Raw genomic sequence first — 27,000 nt, 5'->3', positions numbered from 1 at the left:
GTCGTAGGACCTTGGTTGCGACCTCAGGCCTCGTCAACTGGGGTCGCGCATCTAGCTCCTCCTATGCAAACCGTGGGGAAGATGAACGGTGCTAATGAATGGTGAATAGTGCCAAGTTGCATTTCGAGAATGATACTTTCCAAAGTACCTCCGGACTTGCCTTAGAATAAAGGGTTTTCGAAATGCAATTGCATTTCCTCAAAGTTCTCAAAAAAATTTGTCAAATGCCATTTTCATTTGCCCAAAGGCCTTTAGGACCCAAATCCCCTTGCAAATGCTAAACCAAATGAGGGCTTGTACTTACAACAACGTGTAAATATAACATCCTTCAGCGGTAGTCTTTTTCCCTGTATTTCCACCATATAATTCCTTTACACTATTGGCTAGAAAAAATGATGAACACATAATAATTACTGAACAAATCCGAGTCCTAAAAATCTGATAGGTGCTTTCTCTGTGAAGAATGGCCGCTGGTATCATCCTTGCTTGTGAAAGAAGCTGAAGAATCAACCCATGGACCTTCTATGGACATGCTTCCCGACATCTGGTGAGTGTCCTGAGAGAATGTCGAGACATTTGTTTGGCTATCATTAGCTAGCCTCTCGAAAGCTCTGAACCTAGGATATGGATTTGTTGCGGTGTGCTTGATTATCGGTGCTTGAATCGGGCTTGTTCCTTCGAGCATGCTCACCACAGATGACATTGGCGGCCTGAGAGTTGGTGAAGGATTGGTGCATAGTAGTGCCAGGTTTAGCATTCTCATCGCCTCTTCCTTGGAGTAATCTGAGCCGAGACGTGGATCCATGAGTTCAAGAACGTTCCCTTGCTCTTGTAACACATAGGCCTGTCGTCATGTACAAATAGAGATAGAAGTTTAGTCCGTTTATCTTGCTTTTAGAAACAGCAAATAGTTTTAGGAACAATTAAGCGGAATAGGTTACTGATAGATGGAATCTCATCATGTTCATGCATTCATGTTTGCCACCGCTGAGCATGCTCATGCATACATATCAATATGACAATTTTCTAAGCTTCTAACCCATCTTTTCTTTTTCTTTTTAGGGAGAAGTCCTTCAAAGAAATTATTCTTTCGTATATTTATTTACTCTGATCGAATTTGTCCCCATTAGCTTGTTCCATCATTTAATTGTGAAGTCAAATGCCATCATTCTACTTGCAAGTCCTCCAACCAAACTCGCAGAAAGTAGAGACAGACAGCTTGAAGTCCAATAAAAGCTTGGCTGCATAATTTCCATCAAACTTAAAGTCGCTATATGTTACCCAGTCAAGGAGATAAACAAATTCTTCCTTCGGCCTGTAATTTGTGTTGCTCTTTCCGCTGACAATTTCCAAAGCGACGACTCCAAAGCTGTAGACATCGGCTTTGTCTGTCAAGTAGCCCCTCATTGCATATTCAGGAGCCATATAACCTCTGAGGCAAGGCAAAATAGTAATGGTGAATACGGCCATAGAGCTAGGAGGACATTCAGGGAAAACATTACAGATAAGTAGCAATCAAAAGTTCATTAGATAAAGCTAATTGAAAGAAGGAAATTGACCAGAATATCAGGACTTACATTGTTCCAGCTATCCTTGTGCTGATATGCGTATTCTCTTCTTCATCGAGTTTGGCCAAACCAAAATCTGAGATCTTGGCATTTAGTTCCTTATCAAGCAGCACATTTGTCGCTTTTATGTCCCTATGAACAATTTTCAACCTAGATTCCTCGTGAAGGTAAGCCAATCCCCTTGCTATTCCCAAACATATTTTCTTTCTCGTGGCCCAGTCCAACTCAATCTGCTGCTCATCTCGTCCTGGGAAAGTTAAATGCTCAGTTGAATGCTCGTTAATAGCATATTAGTCAGCTTAGGGAAAGCATCTTTTACCAAAAAGTGCGCGGGCAAGACTATTGTTCTCCATATATTCGTAAACTAGCAACAACTGATTTCCTTCAACGCAGCAGCCATAAAGCTTTACGAGATTTGGGTGCTGGAGAGCAGATATCATGCCTATCTCGTTGAGAAATTCGCGATTGCCTTGCTTTGATTTGGAAGAAAGTTGCTTAACTGCAATTATAGTTCCATCCGACAGTGTTCCCTGAAATAAATTATATGAATTTAAGACTCGTAACTAATTAGATGTTATTTCATAAAAAAAAAATGGTTAGCTTGACAAGATCCAGGTTGTTAAGTCTAAAATAAAGACACATACTAAATTTATCAGACACTTCCTTCATATTGAATGGAGGATGAAGTTATGAACATATTGTTGATTACCTTGTAAACTGGCCCAAACCCTCCCTCCCCTATCTTATTCACACAGTTGAAATTGCCCGTAGCAGCTTTGATTTGCCTTAAAGTGAAATGGCCAGTTTGGAGATCTAGCCCACGTAATCCTTTAAAAAAAAAAAAAACAAGGTGTATATCAGGAGTGCGATAATAATAACCGAAGGAAAAACACAGTTCTACAACAAACTCTCAATCTGAGGAGTGATTCACCTATATGGTCATGCCTCATAGACATGCAATCCTAGTTAAAAGGAAAAATGCCTACTTTTGTGGTGTTACAGTTTACTCATAAAGTTCCACAAAAAGTACAAATAAAGCAGATAAATATGATCTTGAATTAGGCATCATGCTTGTGCAATGAATCAAAGAGTGACGGATACCTGTGTGAAAAGACATATTAGTATAATAATCTCACCTGGATCTTCAACTTCTCTGCCGCCTAAGAATCCTGTTAGCCAAAGGACTAGTAATATCGATACAAGGAGAACTACCGAAGCTATCGCAATTCCAGTGATTGCTTCGGCTGATAGTCCAACGCTTCCAAAATCAAAGTCTACGAGCAGGAAAAAATGACAGATTTATACGTGAATGCTTCAATGACCACATGAGGAAAGGACGATAGAGATTAGCAGGTTCAGCATTGACTTACCTGGTGTCACTGCAATAGCCGAAATGAGTGGTCCATAGACACCTCTATCGGGAATGGCCGTGGTTCCCTTCCCTGACCAATATAGATGAATCTCCAAAGTACTGCCATTCACATGAATGTCATTGAAATCTCTGTATATGCCCTTCCCAACACCCCCCGCTTCCTCTGCAATGTTAAAATCCTTCAACACTTGATTGCCCTGCACAATAAACAAGAACTTCAATAAGAAATGATCACGCTCTTGTCGGATTTTGTGTGCAGCCTTGTCGCATACTAAGTCATAATAATGATTTCCTAAGTCAAGCGCCTCTACAAAAGACAATAACTCAGCATAATAGATGAAATCAAAATGATGATCAGGTGCCAAATTTCGCTTCACTGACTTGTATCGATACGTCGAATATACGTCTCCCAAGACTACTAAATGTTTTGTCGTCGGAATATTGAATTTCAGCAAAATGGAGCCGCACGTTGTAACTTCCTTTCATCATGCAAAGGCCATAGTATCTGATCGACCAAGGGGTAAGACGAGCCGTTTGGTAAAATTCCGAGCCGTTCACGTTCATAGAAAATGGGTTATCCGCTGTGTAACTAGCGTCAGCCTTTCCCATATAAAGCCCGGTGCTGCTGTAAGCCCACTTTTCTGAAGAAGAAGAAGAAGAGAAAATTGACTGCCTGTTCGGACTGGTGTCCTCTTCATATTGATTCCCCTCAAAAGTCATTTTAATTCCTCCACAATTGATAAACAAGGAATGGTCTGCATGTGTCGTTGGATGATATTGCATAAGACATGATAGGGGACAAAAGTAGCTCTACAGTTTATGCTCAAGAACGATTCAAACATAGTAGAACTCACGTTGTGCTTTCCCGCTACAGGGTAGATCCTTCTCCAAGCACCAGAGCCTAATGAGATAAACTAGAAAGAAGGTCGGTAATATGATTTTCACATGCAATTATCAACAATTGGGGTAGCTCTTAGTCAAAGGGACTTACGAGTTGTTTCCGTTAGAGGAATAGCTGGAAACCAAATTACTGGAAAGTGACACAATGTGTAAGATAATAACTCCATAAATGTGGGGGACGAGACAAAACTATGAAATTTCTGCCTTAAGAGAGAATGTGCATTGACTCACACTTGTGATTGCTGACAACTGATAGGAGAAGAACTGTTGAAATTGTTGTAAGATAAGTCGCTGCAGTTCATACCTTGACCTAGTTAGTGCGCATACTCACCCCCGTGAATAATAATAGCACAACATTGAAGAGTGATATATCAGATGTCAACCCACGATTCTCATACTAAGAACTATGAGTCGAATCCTACAATCGATGACAATCATATGGAAAACCAAGAACAAAAAATAGGATATGCTCATAGGACACTAACAGATAATGCTTGCTGTTTGTTACCCAACTGGGTACTGCTCCAGTAAGGGAGTTGTTTGTTAGGAACCTACGTTCACAAATAAAAGTTATGCAACACTTGTCCAAAAAATTGTTGGGAATCCAACTATATGAGGTGTATATGAAACTATTGAGGAAAGAAAGTCAACTACATATTTGCTGAGACATTAGGAGTAGTGAAGAAAATTTGTAATTACATGTAATCCAGAGCAGCTCCCATGGTGTCAGGAACTTGACCTGTCAATCTGTTGACGCTGAGGTCTCTACCCAAAGATGAAAAACAGGAGACAAATCAGACAGTTTTCTCGAGGAAACTTGCAAAAGTTCATGTAATTTGATCTTCAGTTCGAGGCCTTTCTCATTCATGAAACAAATCTCTTCTTTAAAAATGCAATAATCTGCTGGGACAAGTCCAAAATCTGTCGGTGCTTAACAACCGGTCCACTGGACTTCGCAAAGAAAAGAAGATATAGCACATCAACATGCTGAGATCAAATGAAAAATCCACCTCATTATAGCAACTTACAATGTTGTCAAACTTGTCCAGTCCCCAATGTAATATGGAATTGAGCCAGTAAGCAAGCAATTTCTCAGAATCCTGAGATGTGAAAAGCAACAGTTAATGGTAAATCAGCTATAATAAAAAGAGACAAAACAAACAAATCAAATATTCATTATATTGAGCTCACAAAGTCTTCATCCTCTTCATGCCCTGCAAATCAGGAAAATTCGAGCTGGGACCTTTCAAATCAGATATTCTCCTGGACGCATAAAAGCACTCCATCACATAACATTAACATCCATTCTACCTTGTCGTGATAAGACACAAGCTTACAAGATTATAAGAGACAAAGAACAGCAGGATTGATTGAATGCTCACAACTCAGTCAAGTTTGTCAACAAAGATATGCTTGAAGGAATAGGTCCCTCCATGGATGTGCCTTGCATGTCCCTGAAAACTTAATGCCTGTAATATAAGAACAACTTTCGACTATCTCATAAATCATATAAATAAATATTTTTGGCCCTAATTGAAAAGGATTGGGATACGCACAATCTTGTCATTTTGGTCCAATTCCCAATAAAATCGGGTATCTTTCCTGATAATGTGCTTCCATCTATACGACTGCAGGTGGTCTATAAATCAAAATCCCTCAAAGGAAATTCAGTATGTTAAGAAATAAAAAGTATTATGGAGCCGCTTACAAAGTTTCTAAGTTCTTCAGATTGCCAAAGGATTCAGGTATCGTTCCCGTGAAGTTATTAGCAGAGAGCTGACTACTCAAAAAGAAAAGATATAAGAATTAGGAACATTGAAGGCTCAAGAATCAATGTATGAATAAACATAACATAGAATAGTGTATCTTCATCTCCCCAAACAAAGAGGAACCACATTCCAGTTTGAGTAGAAAGACTAGAGTGAGATCGTTCATTTGATAATCTCGCAATCAAGAGAGCTCACGAACATGAAGAAAGGACTTCCGAAATGTGTTATCCAGGCAAAAGTGTGCCAACTAATGTACTGAATTTACTTACAGTTTCTTTAAGAGGCTCAAGTTGCCAATGTTTGGCTCTAGAGGGCCTTCAAGCAGGTTGTCATCCAGTACACTAGCATAGGCATAAAATTATCACCATCAAGTCTAACAAATTCTCTATACAGAGGCATATGATTTATAGCAAGTCTTACAGATCCTTCAGCGTGCTGATGTTGCCAATTTCCTTGGGAATACCACTTATGCGATTTCCAAGTGCCGCCCTGAAGTACCAAATCGAAAACAAAATTATGCTTCTTTTTTAAAGAACTCCTAATTAAATTGTGATAATGATATCTGATGTACGATAAGATTAACTTACAAATTAGTAAGTGGTATTTGAGTGAGAGTTGTGGGGAGCGATCCACTGATGTAATTAAGAGTGATGTCTCTGCTTGCAAAGAACGCTCACTTTAGAACTTTTACAATTCTCAAGCAATAATAGTTTGCTAAATTTCCGATGAATAAGTTGATTTAGATTCCCACACATTTCTCATACAGATACATGCCTTAGAAAATTGATAACCAGATGCTTAAGAAAGATAAATCAGAATTACAGAAAAACATTGTCAATAATAAGATAAGGTGGAACCAGAATAGTTTTCACCCAACTCATAGCATGCTTTTCTGTGATTTCCCCACGAAAATAAACAACCATGGCCCATCTGACATATTCACGTTCTTTGGCCTAATTACCTTCCAGATGGGAAGATCTCATACAGTCGAGTCTAACTTACATTTCTCTTAGGGAGGTGAGGTTGCCGAATTCATCAGGAAAAATCCCTGTCAAATTAAGTCTCTTCAACTGGCTGCGAAATGAAGAAGATTAGGTCAATTGCAATTGATGCACGTGAAAGAAGGATACCGATAGAAACCAAAAAAAAAAAAAAAACTGTCGGTTCATACATACATCCTCGTGACATGGCAAACTGTGCCGTTATCAAAGGAACAATCGCAAGTCACATTGCTTGTCATTCCTGGAGGCAAGGTCGTCACGTTTAGACCTATACCATCACTGCATGATGTTTCGGTTACATTCCAGTATTTGTTTTTCATTTTCGTGGCGATTGTTTTTAGTGTGTCAACTGCAAGCTCAAACCAGAAGTTGAAGATCAGTTACTAGTATCCATTGCTGGAGGTATAAAACAGACTTAGAAGGAACAAATGAACAAGTACACTAGCAGGTGCTTGTGGGTTCAATTTGCAGACAACAGAGAAGAGAAGAGCCAGAGAGAAATTTAGGATCAGAGTTCGCAAGGCAATTATCCCAAAAACAGAGGGCCACAGAGAAGACCTTAACTGACATTAAAGGAAAGGTTTTAGTCATTCTCGCGTACCTTCATCTGGCGGCAAGAGTCGAGCATCACACCCGAAGACCACAGAGCAAATCACGACAAGAACAACGCAGACAGCCACTCTGGAAACTGAACCCAGAGGCACCACCATCGTTAGCTTCCCCTGCTTCCCCCGCGCGCGACACCGTTCCAAACTCTGACCCCGACCCCTCGAAAAACCGTTTGCGAGTGCAAAACGACGCGTAAATGCTGCCGCAACCACGGCCAAAACAGAGCAAAGAGACACCGGAAAGGAGTGATTTTCGGAGAGGACGTGAGATGGGGTTTTTCGAGCGCTTTGTGTTTGTCGGAGAGAGAGAGAGAGCGACAGTGTTGCCGTTGGAGGGAAAGACAACTGAAGATTTAATCGACAAAAACGATTTAACGGTTTCCTGTCATCATTTTCAGTGAGAGCTTGTCTTCCGGTGTCTAATAAAAAGGTTTAAGAAGGAGGGCTTCTGCATTATTTGAGTTTTAAATTGCGACCAGCTGTTTTCGATACTCTATTGTAAATCAATGATGATATAGTAGGACTATCCCATCGAGCGTGTTCAAGACGTTTATCAAACAACTTGAAAAAGAAAACTCATAATTCTCAAAATATAATTATTTTCTACATTATATATAATCGGCCTCGAAATGTTCTTCGTTGAATACAGAAAGAGTACTCGAGATACCCCTAAACAAGATTTAATTTAACATAACTATCTCGGCGCAATGTCCTTCTCTCAAGCATCTACTTTAAAAATCAACAAATAGAAAAGAAAATCAACCCTATCTAGAGTGGTTTGTGTTATTTTACTCTAATATCGAATTAATAAATAGAGTCCAACGATTTAACGAGCAGTATTAGGTTATTTAATCGAATCAAAAAATTATTTACTTAATTATTTATTAACTCCGTATCTATAATTTAGTGAAAATTTAGTATATACATGCAATGCAAAGCATTAAATATTTTGGGAATCAAGGCTCCGTTCGTTTTGTGGAAAACAACTTATCGGAAAATGTTTTCCGGATTTTCCCGCTTTCGATTCACGAAAATAAACTAGTCAAGAAAAACATTTTCCCTCAATGAAAGAGGAAATCATTTTCCATTCTCTTTCCTCTCTACACTCATTCACATTCCTTTTTTTTAATATTTTTATTTTTATTTTTATTTTTATTTTTTATAATTTCTTTTCTTTCCTTTTTTTCTCTACCGGCTGCTGGCGACTCCACCTCACCAGATCCGGCGAGGTTCAGCCTCGCTCGAGGTAGGAGAGGCGAGGCTCAAGTTCGCCAGCCGTTGCCGTGGCCGGCGACTACCAGAGGAAGAACGAAAAGAAAAAGAAAAGAAGAGAAAAAAGAAAAGAAAAGAAATTTAAAAAATTATTAAAAAATTCAAATTTCAAAAATAATTTTAAAAATAGTTATTTTTTAAAAATAAATATAAAAATAAAAAAATTATTAAATGAGTGCAAAGAAAAAATCATATTAGATTTTTCATACCGAACGAAGGAAAATATTTTTCAGTTCGTTTTCAGATCTCAGCCGAATACCAAAAAATATAATCATTATTTTTGAAAAATGACTTTTTAAAAAATATTTTTAAAAAATATTACATTTTCCTCAAACAAACGGAGCCTAAGTCAAGTTAATACCGCAGTGAAATCCAACGTTGGTTTTGGTTAAACCTGGCGACGTGGTGGGTCAGAGATTGCAAGTTGGATTGCATTTCAATGAGTGCCATCCCATCTACTTGGAGGGGCCCATTGCGTTGGATAGAAGTTTGTAATTATTGACCCAATAGCAATAGACAATCACTACGGTGAAATGATTCATTTTTCCATCTATCTAAATTTCTTAAATCACTTAGGTTTAGGTCCAATTTATGACTATAAATGCAACTGTTAGTATAATTTTATTTAATTAGTGATATCGGGGTAGGCTCTCTCTTTTTCTTTTTTTTCTAATTCTATAGCTATCCTCAATTTAATGATTGAGTGTCATCGCGAAAAGAAATGAACTCAAACTTTAGCTTAAAATAAGATTGGCGACATGCTGTATAATTTATAGGTGAGATGGTTTCTTCTTAGCTCGCGAGAGGGGTAAGTCTTCGAACCACCACGAATTTGGTAATGGAAAAACATTGAAAGGTTTAGACTTTTCTTATAGGATGTAGGAAGGTTTAGACTTGATTTAAGGGGAAAGGAGATCATCTATTGACATTGTCTTTTTTTATCCGTGGTCCTCACTTTGGAAGATAACATGTTCATTTAAGATAAAAAAAAATAAAGTTAGGAAATATCGAGATCAAATATATATATCGAATTGGGAAATGATGAAGGAACAAAGAACATACATACATGTGGGTCATGGGTTTCTTAGGGTTAGCTCGAAGAAAAAAATGTGGATTTCAAGATTCAAGGTGGGTCATTAGACTCTTCGTTTTGTATTTGTACGATAAAAATCGCATTTTGCCTATCTACTGTAATCATTTTCCCGCGTTTGAAGCATTCGGCAATTGGATGAAGATCCTCTGCCCGGTCCACACGCAGTTTCATTGGTGTCCGAATCAAATATATATATAGCGTCAATGCACTTAGTAATATATTCGCTATTGGAATGTAAATGGACATTCATGGGTGGGAGCACTGTGCAAGTGTGAGAGACTGACATCTTTTTTTGAACAAAACGAAACGTTCCATCCGTAGAGATAGAGTTCCTTTTTCTCGTCAGTCAAACACCGTCCACTAAGGATGCGCATGATAATCATTTTGTGTCCGAAAACTATTTCTACTCAGAAATGATTCTTTTTTATTCTGTGCCCGAAAACAATTTATGAGCATTTGAAGGCGTTTGGTAACTATCCAAAATTTCTATTTCCGAGATAGAAAAGAACAGAAATACATTTGGTAACTATATAAAATTTCTTTTTATTAATAATATTTTAGATTGTTTAATATTTTTTTCTTTTTTTTTCTTTCTACCCTTCCCTTCTTTGGCCATGGCCGGTCGCGGCCGACAGCAGCCGCCACGAGTCGAGCGTCGCGGCCACGGCCGCTGCCTCATCGCCCGGCCTCGCCCGGATCGGGCGAGGCCGAGCCTCGCCGTGGGTTGCGACGGCGAGGCTCGGCCTCGCCGTCACGACCCACGGCAAAGCCGACCTCGCCGTCAGTCGCGACAGCGAGGCTCGGCCTCGTCCGATCTGGGCGAGGCCGACCTCGCCATGATTGACGGCGAGCCGCCTCGCCCAGGCTGCGAGGGTCCAGCCCTCACCCTCGCCGGCGAGGGCCGTGACGCCCTCGTCGGCCCTGGGCTATGGCCGGTCGGCCACCGGCGACCGACCACAGCCCAAGGAAGAACAACACAAAGAAGAAAAGAAAAAAAAAGAAGAAAAAAAAACTCATTCTCAAAATTGTGCCGAGAAACAAGAAGCAACTTTTTTTTACTTCTTGTTTCTCTTCCAAAACTGTTTCTGGGCACAAATTTTTGCAAAAATGTGCCCGGGAACAAAAAGTTTACCAAACGTATTTCTGTTCCCAAACTATTTCTGGGAACAAAAGAACAGAAATTTTCACTATTTGGCATGTTACCAAACGGGCCCTATCCGACCAAAAGGACATAAAAAATAATAAAATAAAAATACCATCCCATTCGTTGCCCGGTTGACGGGGCAGTCCTTGTGGAGTTTGAAAATGCAATTGGCAGACGAGCTTTTGTTTTTTCTTTATCGGGTCGGCTAGATAAGTAAAATGATTGGGTCCTACTTATTAACGTGTTGATTTTTCTTCACTTTAAAGTCGCTCCGAGTTGACTAATTAGGGGCTTGAGCAATTTGTCTAATCGAGAGAGATCATGAGCTGATGAAAGTTCATGGAGGGGAAAAAAGTAGCCAAAGAAAAGGAGAAAAATCAATAGAAAATGCCCGAGAAAATAGAGGCTAATTAATTGGCCACAAAGAGATCGGGAATAAGAGAGAGAGAGAGAGAGAAAAGATGGCGCTCGGATTATGATATCTGAATCTTGTTCGAGGGGCTGTGCCTTTTGGCCTATCGTAGATTTTAAATTGAGTTAACACTACAAAAAAACTCTAAACTGGTATATCTATAACAAATTTATCTAAAATTAATTTTTTTATCACCAAAAACTCCAAATTGATACGCATCTGACAAGTTTACCCCAAACTAATTTTTTAACCACCAAAAACCCAAAACCAGTAGACTTATGATAAATGTACCGTCCGTTAGTTTCCATTAAATTGGATTAATACTACGAAAAATCACAAACTAGTAAACGAAGGGTAAAACACCAAATTGGTACCTCGGTCAACTGCCACGTGTCATCCAACACAACAATTTAATGGTAAAATCTAACAAAAATTAATGGTGAGTAAATTGTTGCATGGTGTATCAGTTTGGGATTTTTGTAGTACAAAATTAGTTTGGGGTAAATTTGTTATGACTGTATCAATTTAGGATTTTTTATGGTATTAACCCTTTTAAATTTGATTTTAATTAATATTAAATACTTTAAATTATTAAAATAAAAAAAATAAGCAAATGAAAGTTAACATTGAAGTTCTTTTTTTTTTTTTTACAAAACAAATGAGAAAATATACATTTTGATTTATGGGACGACATCATTCAGGTCCCCCCCACCTTGGGGACATCCTGAGACCTTGTAGTGCGAGGACGTCTTTTTCACGTCGCGTTCGTGCCTTCTGCACAGGGTCGAAAGCGCCCAAACAACCAGCACCGCCCTGTAACGTTTCTTAGACGTCCCTGGATTCCGCAAATTCGGGACGCAATTACGGAGCGTCCCGCGAGTTTTCTATACAAGCCATCGGGACGTTTTCCATACGTCCGTCTCTAATAGTCAAAAAATCCGGGACGCCATTGATGGGACGTCCCGCTAGTTTTCTGTACAGGCTATACCGACAGGTCTGTCAAATAGGTGTGTCGGATCGGATTTGAGTCGGGTCGAAAATGATCTAACCCAAATTGACTTATTTTATACGAAATGCAAATTTAGCGATTCATACTTGATCCGACCCAAACTCCATTTTTAGTAATTTTTCTACTTAAATTGCTGCATTTGAAGAATAGTCGGTTCCATGGACCAACTTGTCGAGTTATTGAGGAAGCTTGGGTCGGGTCGTGGGCTAGGAATTCGGGTAGCATATGAGCAACGTGGAGTCGTGTATGAGCGTCAATGATGACAAACAAGAACACTTGCATAGATGGGGTCGGGGTAAGGTTATGGACAGGTTGGGTTCGGGTTGCAAATATTAGTTTCACCTGATCCTTGAAATTTGATTAATTTAGTAGAAAACACCATGCCTTGGAAAAATATATATGATATGAATTTCTACACATGTAGGCAGTAAAATTTTTGAATATACTCATACTTGAACAAAGAAAATAAGGAAATTTACGAAATACCAACAATAAATAGATCAAATAACCCTAAACAATGTCTACAGTGGCACATTTACCCTAAACATTTTTTTGCAACACATTTACTCTCCGTCAAAGTTCTATCATTAAAAATCATTGAAAATCTGCCTACATGGACAGTGAAATGCAAACAATGTTGACAGGGCGTAGTGAAATAAAAACGACGCCGTTTTGGCTGAAAAATCATTCAAAACGGAAGGTAAATGTGTCACATAGGTACAAGTTTGGAGTTTTTATATCACAGAAAAAAAGTTTAGGATAAATGTGTCATTGTTGGTATAGTAAGGGTAAATGTGTCATAATAGGCATAATTTGGAGTTTTTTGTGACTTTTTTCTAACTTAAATGGGTCGAATCTGGGTCTGGTGTAAACCCATATAGATCCATATAAACTTAGACTTTAATGTTTCAAATCCATTTTGGCCTATTTTTAAAATTTGAAGTGACCCATATTCAACTCGGACTCACTAAAACTGAGTTAATAAATGGGTTGACCCATATTACTACCTCTAGCTACTGGAAACAATTTTGTCGCATCCCCCATAGCACTTGCATGATGTTAACAGTGGCACAAAGTTGTGTGCGTTCGTCACATGAGAATCGTATTCCTATCTTTCAAAGTCCAGGACGTTTTTGCTGACATTCCTAGGTTGAAAACCAAGATGCCTAGTCGGGTTCTATGTACAAGTATTCTAATTAAGAGAAGTCAAAATGGATGAACCTCAAATATTTGAATTAAGCAAAAAATATCACATTTAGGAGGTGTCAATGGATCGGATTGGGTTTCCATGCTACTTGACCCGAAACGCATACTGGTTTTCCTTTCTTTCTTTCTTTTTTGATGCGATATTGGCTGCTTGCCTCTATATTGCTTGTCAGCAAGAGAACAAACCTCGCATAGTAAAAGGTAATTTTCCTGTTGCATTTGTTTCAAAGTAGACTCCTTGGCCATAAACTATCTGAATGTTTCAATCACAACTAAAACTATGCTCTGTTGCCAATGGAGCTACGAAAAAGGAAATTGCCCGCGCAAAAGAGTTCATAGGAAAGTTGTTAGACTGCGAGATGGGTCAATCTGTACAAATGGGAGCCATACATGCTGCACATTGCATGGTATGCTTCTTGGTGGAAATTTTGGGTCCTTTTGCTGCTCCCACTCACCTCTTCTTTTTTCAACTTCTTGAGTGGGAGAGTCAACCCATTGTCTTTATCTGTGAACCCTTAGAGACGTTTTTGCGCCAATCTTGGAATGACGAATCAAGAAGTTACCGCGGCCCAGGAAGCTGTCCTGAAGTCTGAGGAGCTTTCCTCATCAGGTACCTGCAAACCAAGAATCATCACTGCAGGCTTCTGCCAGTTCCAAAGATGATTCGATGGATGAGGCTTCAAATTTGAATGTGGAAGTTCTGAAAGAGAGTGCATCTCCATCTCCATCAACCAAGGACTCTGACATGATCTCACTAAATAAGGTGTGAACTAGAGCATAGGAATTGAGTTCGGAGACTCTCAACACTCGTAGACTTGCCTTTGTTTTCACCAAGTATGAGAAGAGACTTTACATATGGGACTTGAGATCTTCAAAGTACAAAAAAATTCCAAGATGGGTTCCTCAAAAGAAAAGTGTCCTGCCCAAGCAAACGACCAATTAGTAGCATTTCCAAGCAACTCTATACAAAGTGATTGAAAAACCGAGTGCAGTAAGAGTAACCAATACAAGAAGATATCAATACGAGTTCAGTGAGGCAGATTTGCAAGGACCTATTACAATCATCCGAAGAGGCAGATTTCATTGACATAAGGAATATGGAAAGAAGAAAACGGAGACGAGTCCAAACATAACCAACAGGCATGAGACAAATATTTCTTAGATAAAAAAATCAGTCCTTCAAGAGAAACAAAAAGAATATAAAAGGCGTGCGAAGAGTCACTTATAAAAGCATATCAACTGGTCAATAATCTGAAACTCAAGACGCACGCACAACCAGAAGACACGGGGTACACAGATCGCTGTGACCCAAAAGAAAATCTAGCAACTTACTCCGTTTTCTTTTGTTTTTTCTTTCGGATAAACTAGCCAAGCATCTAGCACGTCGCAGTGGCTGGAATATTCCATTAAATTTAACAGGTAGACACATACATATGAAAAGCCAACCACATAATAAATGTCTGCAGTTTATCCATGTAATTACATATTAGACTCGATCTCTTTTAACGGAACCCCACATATGCCTAGCCTCGTGTGTTAGGAATCATCTCTTTTAATAAGATGCAGACTATTTAAGTTAAAGAGTGTTTACAGAGCATGTCTCACCCTTATAGGAAGCTCTCTAAATCTTAGTCACAGCAGACATATAGTCTAAAGTAACCATGAGAGCATTCATAACCGAAGTGTAATAGGGGATTTGGTCTTATAAAGTTGAGACTGGCTACTAGCCCATTGCTTCATATTGTCTAAATCTTGGTCACAGCATACATTAACTGTCAAAAAGTTGAACAGCAAAGAACAGGAGACAAGAATTGTCATCTTTAGGCAGGCTAATTCGCACAATAATAAGGAAAGCTACTGGGAGTAGCTTAGTCGCGCAAACTGCTACCAAGTCAAACAAGCATCAACAGCTGGAACATTTCCCTGAGAAAAAGATGAGCAAGTTCCACCGAGTCAGTCATACTCCATGACCGGAGCGCAAAGAGACACCAGAGTACGTATCTTGAATTGAAAAAAGCTCATTCCTTCTCAACAAAGAATCAAAGTATTCCCACTGAAATCGAAGCCAGTATATACTCCAGGGTCCAGACTCTTGAGCTAATTCACACAATAATAATGTGACTCACATTAAACCCGTTGGAAACCGATTGGATACTGGATTTTGAGAACACAATATGAATACGAGGTGGTAAAACCCGTCCGACAATGCCAGGGCCCATACTCAAATCGGAGGTTATGGATTTGAGCGAATTGAGAACCCAATTTAACCCAACCCTATGGACAGACCGAACGGACCCGATCACAAAAAGCAGTCCATCTTCTGATACAAAAACTGAGACAAGCAAAAGTGATGAAAAAGCTCCTCCTTTTTTATTGTTCCATTTAGTAAAAGACATCACACTCTGTATGTTTTTCTTGAACTTAGAAAGACATTTCCTCGTGTAAATTTGCTAGTTAAACTATCACGTTACTCCTTTTAAAGAACGGCCAACTAATTGCTAGTATATCCCGCAGAAGGAAAGAAGAGTTTTCTTTGATTGTCTGATTGTGTTTCATTGACTCTGCAGAGGGCGTTGTCGCTGGAGGTACTGCTGGTGTTGTTGTTGAAGCAACACTTTACCCAATTGACACCATCAAAAATAGACTTCAGGCAAGATTAAATCCTTATGTGCTCAACCAATCCTTTTGTTCGCCTGTCCTCCAATTGTCACACTGCACACCCTTCGAGTGTAAATTGGTAGTTGGGAGGCTGTTGCAACAAGTAGTGTCGTTTAGCTCTTATTGCTGCAACTCTAGTGACTGGAAGTTAATTTTCTTTTGATGAATATTGGGCTGTTTGCTGCCACCGACCAAGTAGCATGTGTTTTTTTTCTGGAATACTGCCTTTTTATTGCCGTCGTTCTCCCTATTTTACTGTTGTATGACTAGACATTAAAGCAAATGTTAGCTTCAGACATATGCAATTTATTTTGTTTGAATACAGCCGTTTGCTTCAAGTTTCTTAACTCTCGAAGCCTTTCTATGTCAATGATCTCAACAGAAACAACTAGGATTTAAGCTGAAACTTTTTGTACTGATGGGAAGTCAAAATTTAATCCCCTGTATTTTTGGCAAATCATATATATGGCCTCTTTGATTGAAAAGTATATGCTTCAACCTTTTTAAAGCTATCAATGCATGACGTTTTCGATTCATCTTGTTTTGGAACATATATGAGCTAATTTTGTGCACCATAACCCCATTGTGTAATATATGTAGAGAATCTGGATATGCAAAATGTAACACTCAATTACTTTAAAGTTGGACATTTGGCAAATTGTAGGTGTTCTAGCCGGTAGAGTTGTATGGAAAATGTAGGTTGGATTGCAACTTTTTACTTTATTTTATCGTTGCATGTCTTCTTTCGCTTTCCTTCTTGAATTGGTCATTACTTTACCGTAATAGCTTAACTTTGGTTCTTTGCATTATATTGAATGGCTGCAAATGATTCTGATGTTAAGGCAGCTCACGGTGGTGGAAAAATCGTATTGAAGGGCCTGTACTCTGGCCTGGCTGGAAATCTTGCTGGAGTTTTACCGTAAGTATTCATAGTTGCAGTAGTGGCTTAATTTATTCTTAAAGGAGCAAAGAGCAAATAGCTAGATTAGCTTTCCACAAAGCTTGTTACGTGACTGTATCTCCTCTATCTTCTCATCATTTGGCAATGAAGTAATCGATGATGAAAGTAACATTTTCCTTATCAAATTGAATTGGCAGGCAATTCTGGCCTTCTGAAGCTGCATAGCAAAGGAAAGAACAATCCTATAACAGAAGCCACGGGGGAAAGGGCCAGTATATCCACACTGAGAATCAGTAAAATTACATCACTGAGATGAAGATCTGTATAGTCAAATGTTGGAAAAGTTATGTTAAAAAATGCAATATTGTCCTTCTAAAACTGCAGAGAACTATTGGTTGCTAACCTGTAGGTACCCCTTTAGGGGCTAGGGTAAAGAGTGGCTTTTTTGCACTCGAAATCCCCTAGATTAGCGTTCCTGAGTTGCACATATTACTGAATCATAATGATATTTATTAGGGGAAGCAGATGGGGGGAAAATTTTAGTTTTTCAGCAACTTTCGTTCTTTACCCCTCAATTTTCCTCTCCTCCCTAGTTTCCAAACAACACAAGAGGCTTGACAAGGGATTGATATCTCATAAAGGATTATCAAAAAAGTAGTCCACCCCACTAGTGGGTTGACCCTTATTATGTTATTGTTGTAGTAAGTTATTCTCTTGCATATCAGTGATTCACCTATATGGTCATGCCTCGTAGACACAATCCTAGTTAAAAGAAAAATGGCCAACTTTTGTGGTGTCACGGTTTACTCAGACGAATTCCACGAAAAGTACCAAGAAAGCAAATTAATAGTCTTGAATCAAGCATCATACTTTGTGCGATGAATCAAAGAGTGACAGACTCTTGCGTGAGCAGACATGTCAATATGATAATCTCACCTAGATCTTCAACTTCTCTGCCGCCTAAGATTCCTACTGGCCAAAGGAACAGTAATATCGATACAAGGAGAACCACTGAAGAAGTATTTCACTAATCATTGATTTGGAAGTGTTAAAGGGTGTTCGCTAGGAAGTGGCAGTTGGAGAAATTATGTTATACGGAAAAACATAAGATAAACATTGGACAACTGTCAATTATTTTGGGAAGCTAAAAGATCAGATTGTTTATGTCATCTTGGTCCATGAACCAGTAAGATTGGTTCCAGAAGAATTTGCCAAAATCATGAACTTGGTGTTATCTTTCACCCAGAAAGGTTCAGGATAAGCTGTTGCAACTTGATGCACATTTCAATTGTGATTCTACTTTTCAGACTCATTATCCAACCTAAAGCCATGTGCATTTGTGAAGAGTAGTCGTTTGATTTATACTAGGCACACGTTCCCATGGCTTTTTACTTTATTATCTTTTCTACTTTTCTGTGCACTTGACGGGCTTCGCCTACATACATTTATGAACCTTGTCATCCTATTTGAAATGAACCGTACCGCAACCCCATGGAATCATAGTAATGAGAAGAAAATGGCCTCGTCAGTATTTTGTTCATTTCTTGAGCTTCATTAAAAATGTCAAAACGAGGAATTTCGAGTTTTGAATGAGTCAATGATAAAGATGAGTTAAAGATTACATGAAGTCATGCTGGTGAGAGTTTTTAAGAGCTCAACCTCTATTAGTGTACTTTTGATGGGGACACACCATAGACAAAGCCTGAAATCAATAGATTTACACTTTCCAAACTGTAAGCATAGCAACTAGTCGTTCATGACCCTTAGTTCAAGATCTCGAGTTATTCTGTCATATCAAATCGAGTTAAAACGAAAAAGGAAACAGAGCGTTCTCCAGAGGAACTTGGATTTTTCATGGATGAAATTGAGAATGCCGCAAACCTCCAATTACAATTATATCTTTTTAAAAAAATTTATGTTGCACATACTGTACTGAAAAATTAAAAGTACGAAACTTCATACAATTGAGAGTCACCCAGACGATGCCAGACGTTGTTCCTAAAGGCCAGCACATGCTCAATTCTCATGTGAGGACTTGGACAGACAATAACATGATTATATAACGTCCTTCAGCGTTAGTCTTATTCCCTATATTTCCACCATCTAATTCCTTTACACTATTGCCTAGAAGAAATGATGAGCACAAAATAATTACTGAACAAATCCGAGTCCTAAAAATTTGATAGAAGCTTGCTCTCTGGAGAATGTTCGCAAGTCTCATCCTTACTCGTGAAAGAAGCTAAAGAATCAATCCACGGACCTTCTATGGACATGCTTCCCGGCTCCTGGTGCGTGTCCTGAGAGAATGTCGAGACATTTGTTTGGCTATCATTAGCTAGCCTCTCGAAGGCTCTGAACCTAGGATCTGGATTCGTTGCGGTGCGCTTAATTATTGGTGCTTGAATCGCGCTTTTTCCTTCAAGCATGCTTACCACAGATGACATTGGCGGCCTGAGGGTTGGTGAAGGATTGGTGCATAGTAGTGCCAGGTTTAGCATTCTCATGGCCTCTTCCTCGGAGTAATCTGAGCCCAGACGTGGATCCACGAGTTCAAGAACGTTCCCTTGCTCTTGTAACACATAGGCCTGTCATCATGTACAATAGAGATAGAAGTTTAGTCGGTTTATCTTGCTTTTAGAAACAGCAAATAGTTTTAGGAACAATTAAGGGGAATAGGTTACTGATAGATGGAATCTCATCATGTTCATGCATTCATGTTTTCCCCCGCTGAACATGCTCATGCATACATATTAATATGACAAGATTCTAAGTTTCTAAACATGCCATCATTCTACTTGCAAGTCCTCCAAGCAAACCCGCAGAAAGTAGAGAAAGAGAGCTTCAAGTCCAATAAAAGCTTGGCTGCATAATTTCTATTAAACTTAAAGTCACTAGACGTTACCCAGTCGAGGAGATAAACAAATTCTTCCGTTGGCACGTAATTTGTGTTGCTCTTTCCGCTGATGATTTCCAAAGCAACGACTCCAAAGCTGTAGACATCGGCTTTGTCTGTCAAGTAGCCCCTCATTGCATATTCAGGAGCCATATAACCTCTAAGGCAAGGCAAAATAGTAGTGGTGAATATGGCCATAAAAGGAGCACATTCGAAGAAAACATTACATATGTAGCAATCAAAAGTTCATAAGATAAAAGCTAATTAAAAGAAGAGAATTAACCAGAATAACAGAATACTTACATTGTTCCAGCTATCCTTGTGCTGATATGCGTATTCTCTTCTTCATCGAGTTTGGCCAAACCAAAATCTGAGATCTTGGCATTTAGTTCCTTATCAAGCAGCACATTTGTCGCTTTTATGTCCCTATGAACAATTTTCAACCTAGATTCCTCGTGAAGGTAAGCCAATCCCCTTGCTATTCCCAAACATATTTTCTTTCTCGTGGTCCAGTCCAACTCAATCTGCTGCTCATCTCGTCCTGGGAAGAGAGAGAGAGAGAGAGAGAGAGAGAGAGTTCAGTTGACTGCTCATTAATAGCATGTTAGTCAGCTTAGGGAAAGCATCTTTTACCAAAAAGTGCGCGGGCAAGACTATTGTTCTCCAGATATTCGTAAACTAGCAACAACTGATTTCCTTCAATGCAGCAGCCATAAAGCATTACGAGATTTGGGTGCTGGAGAGCAGATATCATGCCTATCTCGTTGAGAAATTCACGATTGCCTTGCTTTGATTTAGAAGAAAGCTGCTTCACAGCAATTATAGTTCCATCCGATAGTGTTCCCTGAGATTAATCATATGAATTTAAGACTCATAATTGATCAGATGTTATTTCATTAATAAAAAGGTTAGCTTAACAAGATCCGGGTTGGTAAGTCTAAAACAAAGACACATACCGAATTTGTTAGACACTTCCTTCACATTGAATGGAGGATAAATTTATGAACATATTGTGAATTACCTTGTAAACTGGCCCAAACCCTCCTTCTCCTATCTTATTCACGGAGCCGAAATTGCCCGTAGCCGCTTTGATTTGCCTTAAAGTGAAACGGGCACTTTGGAGATCTAGCCCACGTAATTCTGAAGAAAAAAAAAAAAACAAAGGTGTATATCAAGAGTGCAATAGTAATGACTGAAGGAAAAGCACAGTTCTACAACAAACTCTAAATCTGAGGAGTGATTCACCTATATTGTCATGCCTCATAGACAGACATGCAATCATAGTCAAAAGAGAAAAGGCCAACTTTTGTGTTGTCATAGTTAACTCAATAAGAATTCCACAAAAGTACAAAGGAAGCAGATAAATAGGGCATTGAATTGGCAATCATACTTGTGCAATGAATCAAAGAGTGACAGCTTCCTGCGTGAGTAGACATGTCAGCATGATAATCTCACCTGGATCTTCAACTTCTCTGCCTCCTAAGAATCCTGTTAGCCAAAGGACTAGTAATATCACTATAAGGAGAACCACTGAAGCTACTGCGATTCCAATGATTGCTCCAGTTGATAGTCCAGCATTTCCAACATCAAAGTCTACAAGCAGGAAAGAAATGAAGGATTTATACGTGATTGCTTCAATGACCACATGAGGAAAAAATAATAGAGATCAGTACGTTCGGCATTGACTTACTCGGTGTCACTGCAATAGCGGAAATAAGTGGTCCGTAGACACCTCTATGAGGAATAGCCGTGGTTCCCTTCCCTGACCAATATAGATAAATCTCCAAAGTACTGTCATTCACATAAATGTCATTGAAATCTCTGTATATGCCCTTCCCAACACCCCCTGCTTCCTCTGCAATATTAAAATCCTTCAAGACTTGATTGCCCTGCAGAATTAACAAGAACTTCATTAAGAAAAGATCGTGCTCTCGTCGGATTGTTGTGTGCAGCATAATAGTTGAAATTAAAATGATAATCAGGTGCCAAATTTCTCTTCACTAACTTGTATCGATACGTCGAATATACGTCTCCCGAGGCTGCTAAATGTTTCATCGTCGGAATATTGAATTTCAGCAAAATGTAGCCGCACTTTGTAACTTCCTTTCATCATGCAAAGGCCATAGTATCTAATCGACCAAGGGGAAAGGCGAGCCGTTACGTAAAAATCTGACCCGTTCACGTTCATAGAAAATGGGTTATTCGCTGTGTAACCAGCGTCAGCCTTTCCCATGTAAAGCCCGGTGCTGCTGTAAGCCCACTTTTCTGAAGAAGAAGAGAAAAATGATGGGCCGTTCGGACTGGTGTCCTCTTCATAGTTATTTCCCTCAAAAGGCATTTTGGTTCCTCCACAATTGATAAACAAGGAATGGTCTGCATGTGTCGTTGGATGATATTGCATAAGACATGATAGGGTACAAAAGTATCTCAACTGTTTATGCTCAACAACAATTCAAAGCACTCACATTGTGCTTTCCCGCTGCAGGGTAGATCCTTCTCCAAGCACCAGAGCCTAATGGGATAAATTAGAAAGACTGTCAGTAATATAATTTTCATGTGAAATTATCAACAATCGGTATAGCTCCCGGTCAAAGAGACTTACAAGTTGTTTCCGTTAGATGAATAGCTGGAAACCAAATTACTGGAAAGCGACACAAAGTGTTAGATAATAACTCCAAAAATGTGGAGACGAGACAAACCTATAATGTGCATTGACTCACACATGTGATTGCTGACAACTTATAGAAGAAGAACCGTTGAAATTGTTGTAAGATAAGTCACTGCAGTTCATACCTTGACCTAGTTAGTGTGCATATTCACCCACCTAAATAATAATAGTACAACACTGAAGAGTGATATATCATATGTCAACCCACGAGTCTTGTACTAAGAATTATGAGTCGAATCCTGCAATCTATGACGTTCATATGGAAAACTAAGAACAAAAAACAGGATATGTTCATAGGAGACGAACAGATAATGCTTGCTGCTTGTTACCCAACTGGGTACTTCTCCATTAAGGGAGTTGTTTGACAGGAACCTACATTCACAAATAAAAGTTATGCAACACTTGTCCAAAGAATTATTCGGAATCCAACTATATGAGGTGTATATGATCCTATTGAGGCAGGAAAGTCAACTACATATTTGCCGAGACAATAGGAGTAGTGAAGAAAATTTGTCATTACATGTAATCCAAAGCAGCTCCCATCGTGTCAGGAACTTCACCTGTCAATCTGTTGACGCTCAGGTCTCTACCCAAAGATGAAAAACAGGAGACAAATCAGACAGTTTTCTCGAGAAAACTTGCAGAAGTTCATGTAATTTGATCTTCAGTCCGAGGCCTTTCTCATTCATGAAACAAATCTCTTCTTAAAAAATGCAATAATCTGCTGGGACAAGTCCAAAATCTGTCGGTGCTTAACAACCGATCCACTGGACTTTTCAAAGAAAAGAAGATATAGCACATGAACATGCTGAGATCAATTGAAATATCCACCTCATTATAGCAACTTACAATGTTGTCAAACTTGTCCAGTCCCTAATATAATCTGGAATTGTGCCAGTAAGCACGCAATTTCTCAGAATCCTGAGATGTGAAAAACAATAGTTAATGGTAATCAGCTATTATAAAAAGAGACAAAAGAAACAAATCAAATATTTCATTATATTGAGCTCACAAAGTCCTCATCTTGTTCATGCCCTGCAAATCAGGAAATTTCGAGCTTGGACCTTTCAAATCAGATATTCTCCTGGACGCATATAAACCACTCACTCCATCACACAACATTAACATCAATTCTACCTTTTCATGATAAAACACAAGCTTACATGATTACAAGAGACAAAAAACAATTGCATAGGATCGAATGCTCACAACTCGGTCAAGTTTGTCAACAAAGATATGCTCGAAGGAATAGGTCCCTCCATAGATGTGCCTTGCATGTCCCTGAAAACTTAGTGCCGTAGTATAAGAACAACTTTCAAGTAACTCATAAATCATATAAATAAATATGTTTGGCCCTAATTGAGAAGGATTGGGATACCCACAATCTTGTAATTTTGGTCCAATTCCCGATAAAATCAGGTATCTTTCCCGATAATGTGCTTCCATCTATACGACTGCAAGTGGTCTATAAATCAAAATCCCTCAAAGGAAATTCAGTATGTTGAGAAATAAAAAGTATTATGAAGCCACTTACAAAGTTTCTAAGTTCTTCAGATTACCAAAGGATTCGGGTATCGTTCCCGTGAAATTATTAGCAGACAACTGGCTGCAAAAGAAAAAAAGATCTAAGAATTAGGAACAGGAACACTGAAGGATCAACTATCAATGTATAAATATACATAACATAAAATAAAGGATCTAGAGTGAGATCGTTCATTTGATAATCTTGCAATAAGGAGAGCTCATGAACATGAAGAAAGGACTTCTGAAATGTGTTATCCAGGCAAAAGTGTGCTGATTAATGTGCTCAATTTACTTACAGTTTCCTTAAGCGGCTCAAGTTTCCAATGTTTGGCTCAAGGGGGCCTTCAAGCAGGTTGTCCTCCAGTACACTAGCATAGGCATAAAATTATCACCATCAGGTCTAACAAATTCTCAATACAAAGGTATATGATTTACAGCAGGCCTTACAGCTCCTCCAGCGTACTGATGTTGCCAATTTCCTTGGGAATACCACTTATGCGATTTCCCAGTGCCAACCTGAAGTACCAAATTGAAAACGAAATTATGCTTCTTTATTTAAAGAACTCCTAATTAAATTGTGATAATTGTATTTGATGTATGATAAGATTGACTTACAGAATGGTAAGTGGTATCTGAGTAAGAGTTGTGGGGAGCGATCCACTGATGTAGTTAAGAGTGAGGTCTCTGCTTGCAAAGAAAGCTCACTTTAGAACTTTTACAATTATCAAGCAATAATAGTTTTCTAAACTTCCAACGAAAAAGTTGATTTAGATTCCCACGATTGCTACATTTCTCAGACAGATACATGCTTGAGAAAATTGATAACCAGGTGCTTAAGAAAGATCAATCAAGAATAACGGAAAACGTTGTAAATAATAAGATAAGGTGGAACCAGAATAGTCTTCACCCAACTCATAGTATACTTTTCTGTGATTTCTCCACGAAAATAGAGAACCATGGCCCATCAGACACATTCAAGTTCTTTGGCCTAATTACCTTCCAGATGGGAAGATCTCATGCAGTTGAGTCTAACTTACATTTCTGTTAGGTAAGTGAGGTTGCCGAATTCATCAGGAAAAATCCCTTTCAAACTAAGTTCCTTCAGCTGGCTTCGAAACAGAGAAGAATAGGTAAATTGCAATTGATGGACGTGAAAGAAAGATACCGAAAGGAAAAAAAAAAAAAAAACTGTCGGTTCATACATACATCCTCGTGACATGGCAAACTGTGCCGTTAACAAAGGAACAATTGCAAGTCACGTTGCTCGTCATTCCTGAAGGCAAGGTCGTCACGTTTAGACCTGTACCCTCACTGCATGATGTTTCGGTTACATTCCAGTACTTGTTTTTCATTTTCATGGCGATTGTTTTTAGTGTATCAACTGCAAGCACAAACCAGAAGTTGAAAATCAGTTACTAGTATCCCTTGCTGGAGATAGAAGAGAGACTTACAAGGAACAAATGAACAAGTACACTAGCAGGTGCCAGTGAGTTCAATATGCAGACCTCAACAGAGAAGAGCCAGAGAGGGATTCAGGATCAGAATTCGCAAAGCAATTATCAGAAAACAGAGGGCCACAAAGGAGAACTGAAAGGAAAGGTTTTAGTCATTCTCGCGTACCTTCATCTTGCGGCAAGAGTTGAGCATCGCACTCCAAGACTGCAGAGCAAATCACGACAAGAACACCGCAGACAGCCACTCTGGAAACTGAACCCAGGGGCACCACCATCGTTAACTTCCACTGCTTCCCCTGCGCGCGCGACACCAATCCAAACTCCAAAACCTGATCCCCTCGAAAAAACCGTTTACGAGTGCAAAACGACGCGGGAATGCTGTCGCGACCACGGCCAAAACAGAGTAAAGAGACACCGGAAAGGAGTGATTTTTGGAGAGGACGTGAGATGAGGTTTTTCCAGCGCTTTGTGTTTGTCCGAGAGAGAGCGACAGTGTTGCAGTTGGAGTGAAAGACAACGAAAGATTTATCGACAAAAAGGATTTGACAGTTTCCTCGTTATCATTTTCAGTGAGAGTAGAGTGTCTTCCGGTGGCTCTTCGTCAATCTTGACAATTGCTTATAATGGCACCTGCACTAGTTTACCTCATCATTGATGAAAATCAGGAATATAATAGTCCGTAAATATCTTTCCCTCTTTAAAAGTGTTCGAAATGCTCATGTCTATTCAAAAAGGTCAAAAAAAAAAAAGAAGGGCTCCTGCATTATTTAAGTTTTAAATTGCGACCGGCTGTTTTCGATACTTTATTGTAAATCAACGATAGTATAGTGGGACTATCTCATCGAGCGTGTTGTAGACATTTCTCGAACAACTAGAAAATGAAAACTCATAATTCTCGAAATATAATTCTTTTCTGCATTATATATGATCGATCTCGAAATGTTTTTCATTAAATACAAGAAGAGTACTTGAGATACCCCTAAACAATATTTAATTTAAAATAACTATCTCGGTGCAACGTCTTTCTCGCAAGCATCTACTTTAAAAATCAACAAATAGAAAAGAAAATCAACTCTATCTAAGGCTTCATTCATTTCGTAGATAATGTGACGTTTCTAGAAAAATATTTTTTGGAAAATCACTTTCCAGGAAAATGATAATAGTTTCCGGTGTTCGGCTGAGACCTGAAAATGAACTGGAAAGTATTTTCCGCCGTTTGTTATTCGATTTGATTATTTGGGGAAAGTCACCAAAAAAAATTCAAACTTTTTAATTATTTTAATTAAATCAACTCTATTGGAGAGTGTTTTGAGATATTTTACTCTAATATCGAATTAATTAATAGAGTCCAACGACTTAATGAGTGGTATTGGGTTATTGATAGAATCAAAAAATTCTTTACTTAATTGTTTTTTAACTCTGCATTTAAAATTTTGTGAAATTTAGTATGTACATGCAATGCAAAGCATTATATTTTTTGGGCACGAAGTGAAGTCAATACCGTTGTGAAACCGACCATTGGTTTTGGTTTTTACTTTTCTAATTTTA

The 27,000-nt window shown here is 38.8% G+C and overlaps 3 protein-coding genes across 3 annotated transcripts in view; 1 reads left to right on the top strand and 2 right to left on the bottom strand.

Annotated features, from left to right (window-relative positions):
* Positions 1 to 27,000, top strand: part of LOC115681661 (S-adenosylmethionine carrier 1, chloroplastic/mitochondrial-like) — a 45,078-nt gene that overhangs the window by 3,786 nt on the left and 14,292 nt on the right. The gene's annotated exons all lie outside the window — the stretch shown is intronic.
* LOC115681664 (probable LRR receptor-like serine/threonine-protein kinase At1g53430) lies at positions 328 to 7,490 on the bottom strand. The gene is made up of 24 exons (XM_030605665.2): positions 7,212 to 7,490; positions 6,785 to 6,959; positions 6,612 to 6,683; positions 6,197 to 6,265; positions 6,030 to 6,098; positions 5,879 to 5,950; positions 5,549 to 5,620; positions 5,397 to 5,468; positions 5,223 to 5,294; positions 5,032 to 5,103; positions 4,869 to 4,940; positions 4,540 to 4,605; positions 4,326 to 4,391; positions 4,072 to 4,131; positions 3,932 to 3,970; positions 3,795 to 3,841; positions 3,322 to 3,695; positions 2,939 to 3,137; positions 2,705 to 2,842; positions 2,278 to 2,396; positions 1,888 to 2,098; positions 1,578 to 1,815; positions 1,282 to 1,432; positions 328 to 844 (listed from the first exon to the last, which is right to left on the bottom strand). Exons 1-24 carry the CDS (start codon positions 7,318 to 7,320, stop codon positions 431 to 433), a joined length of 3,048 nt encoding a protein of 1,015 aa, XP_030461525.1. The 5' UTR covers positions 7,321 to 7,490; the 3' UTR covers positions 328 to 430.
* Positions 18,823 to 25,727, bottom strand: LOC115681663 (probable LRR receptor-like serine/threonine-protein kinase At1g53430). Its single transcript, XM_030605664.2, has 24 exons — positions 25,619 to 25,727; positions 25,205 to 25,379; positions 25,036 to 25,107; positions 24,614 to 24,682; positions 24,446 to 24,514; positions 24,295 to 24,366; positions 24,009 to 24,080; positions 23,857 to 23,928; positions 23,684 to 23,755; positions 23,487 to 23,558; positions 23,324 to 23,395; positions 22,995 to 23,060; positions 22,781 to 22,846; positions 22,527 to 22,586; positions 22,409 to 22,447; positions 22,272 to 22,318; positions 21,812 to 22,179; positions 21,497 to 21,695; positions 21,262 to 21,399; positions 20,828 to 20,946; positions 20,440 to 20,650; positions 20,110 to 20,347; positions 19,816 to 19,966; positions 18,823 to 19,498 (listed from the first exon to the last, which is right to left on the bottom strand). Exons 1-24 carry the CDS (start codon positions 25,725 to 25,727, stop codon positions 19,085 to 19,087), a joined length of 3,042 nt encoding a protein of 1,013 aa, XP_030461524.2. The 3' UTR covers positions 18,823 to 19,084.

Source organism: Syzygium oleosum, unplaced genomic scaffold, assembly GCF_021117445.2.
Source record: "Syzygium oleosum isolate NSW1041296 unplaced genomic scaffold, Sole_v2.1 Sole_v2.05, whole genome shotgun sequence".
NCBI classification, from domain to species: Eukaryota; Viridiplantae; Streptophyta; class Magnoliopsida; order Myrtales; family Myrtaceae; genus Syzygium; species Syzygium oleosum.
Note: the sequence above shows the minus strand (reverse complement) of the source record. Positions and strands in the feature narration are given on the sequence as shown.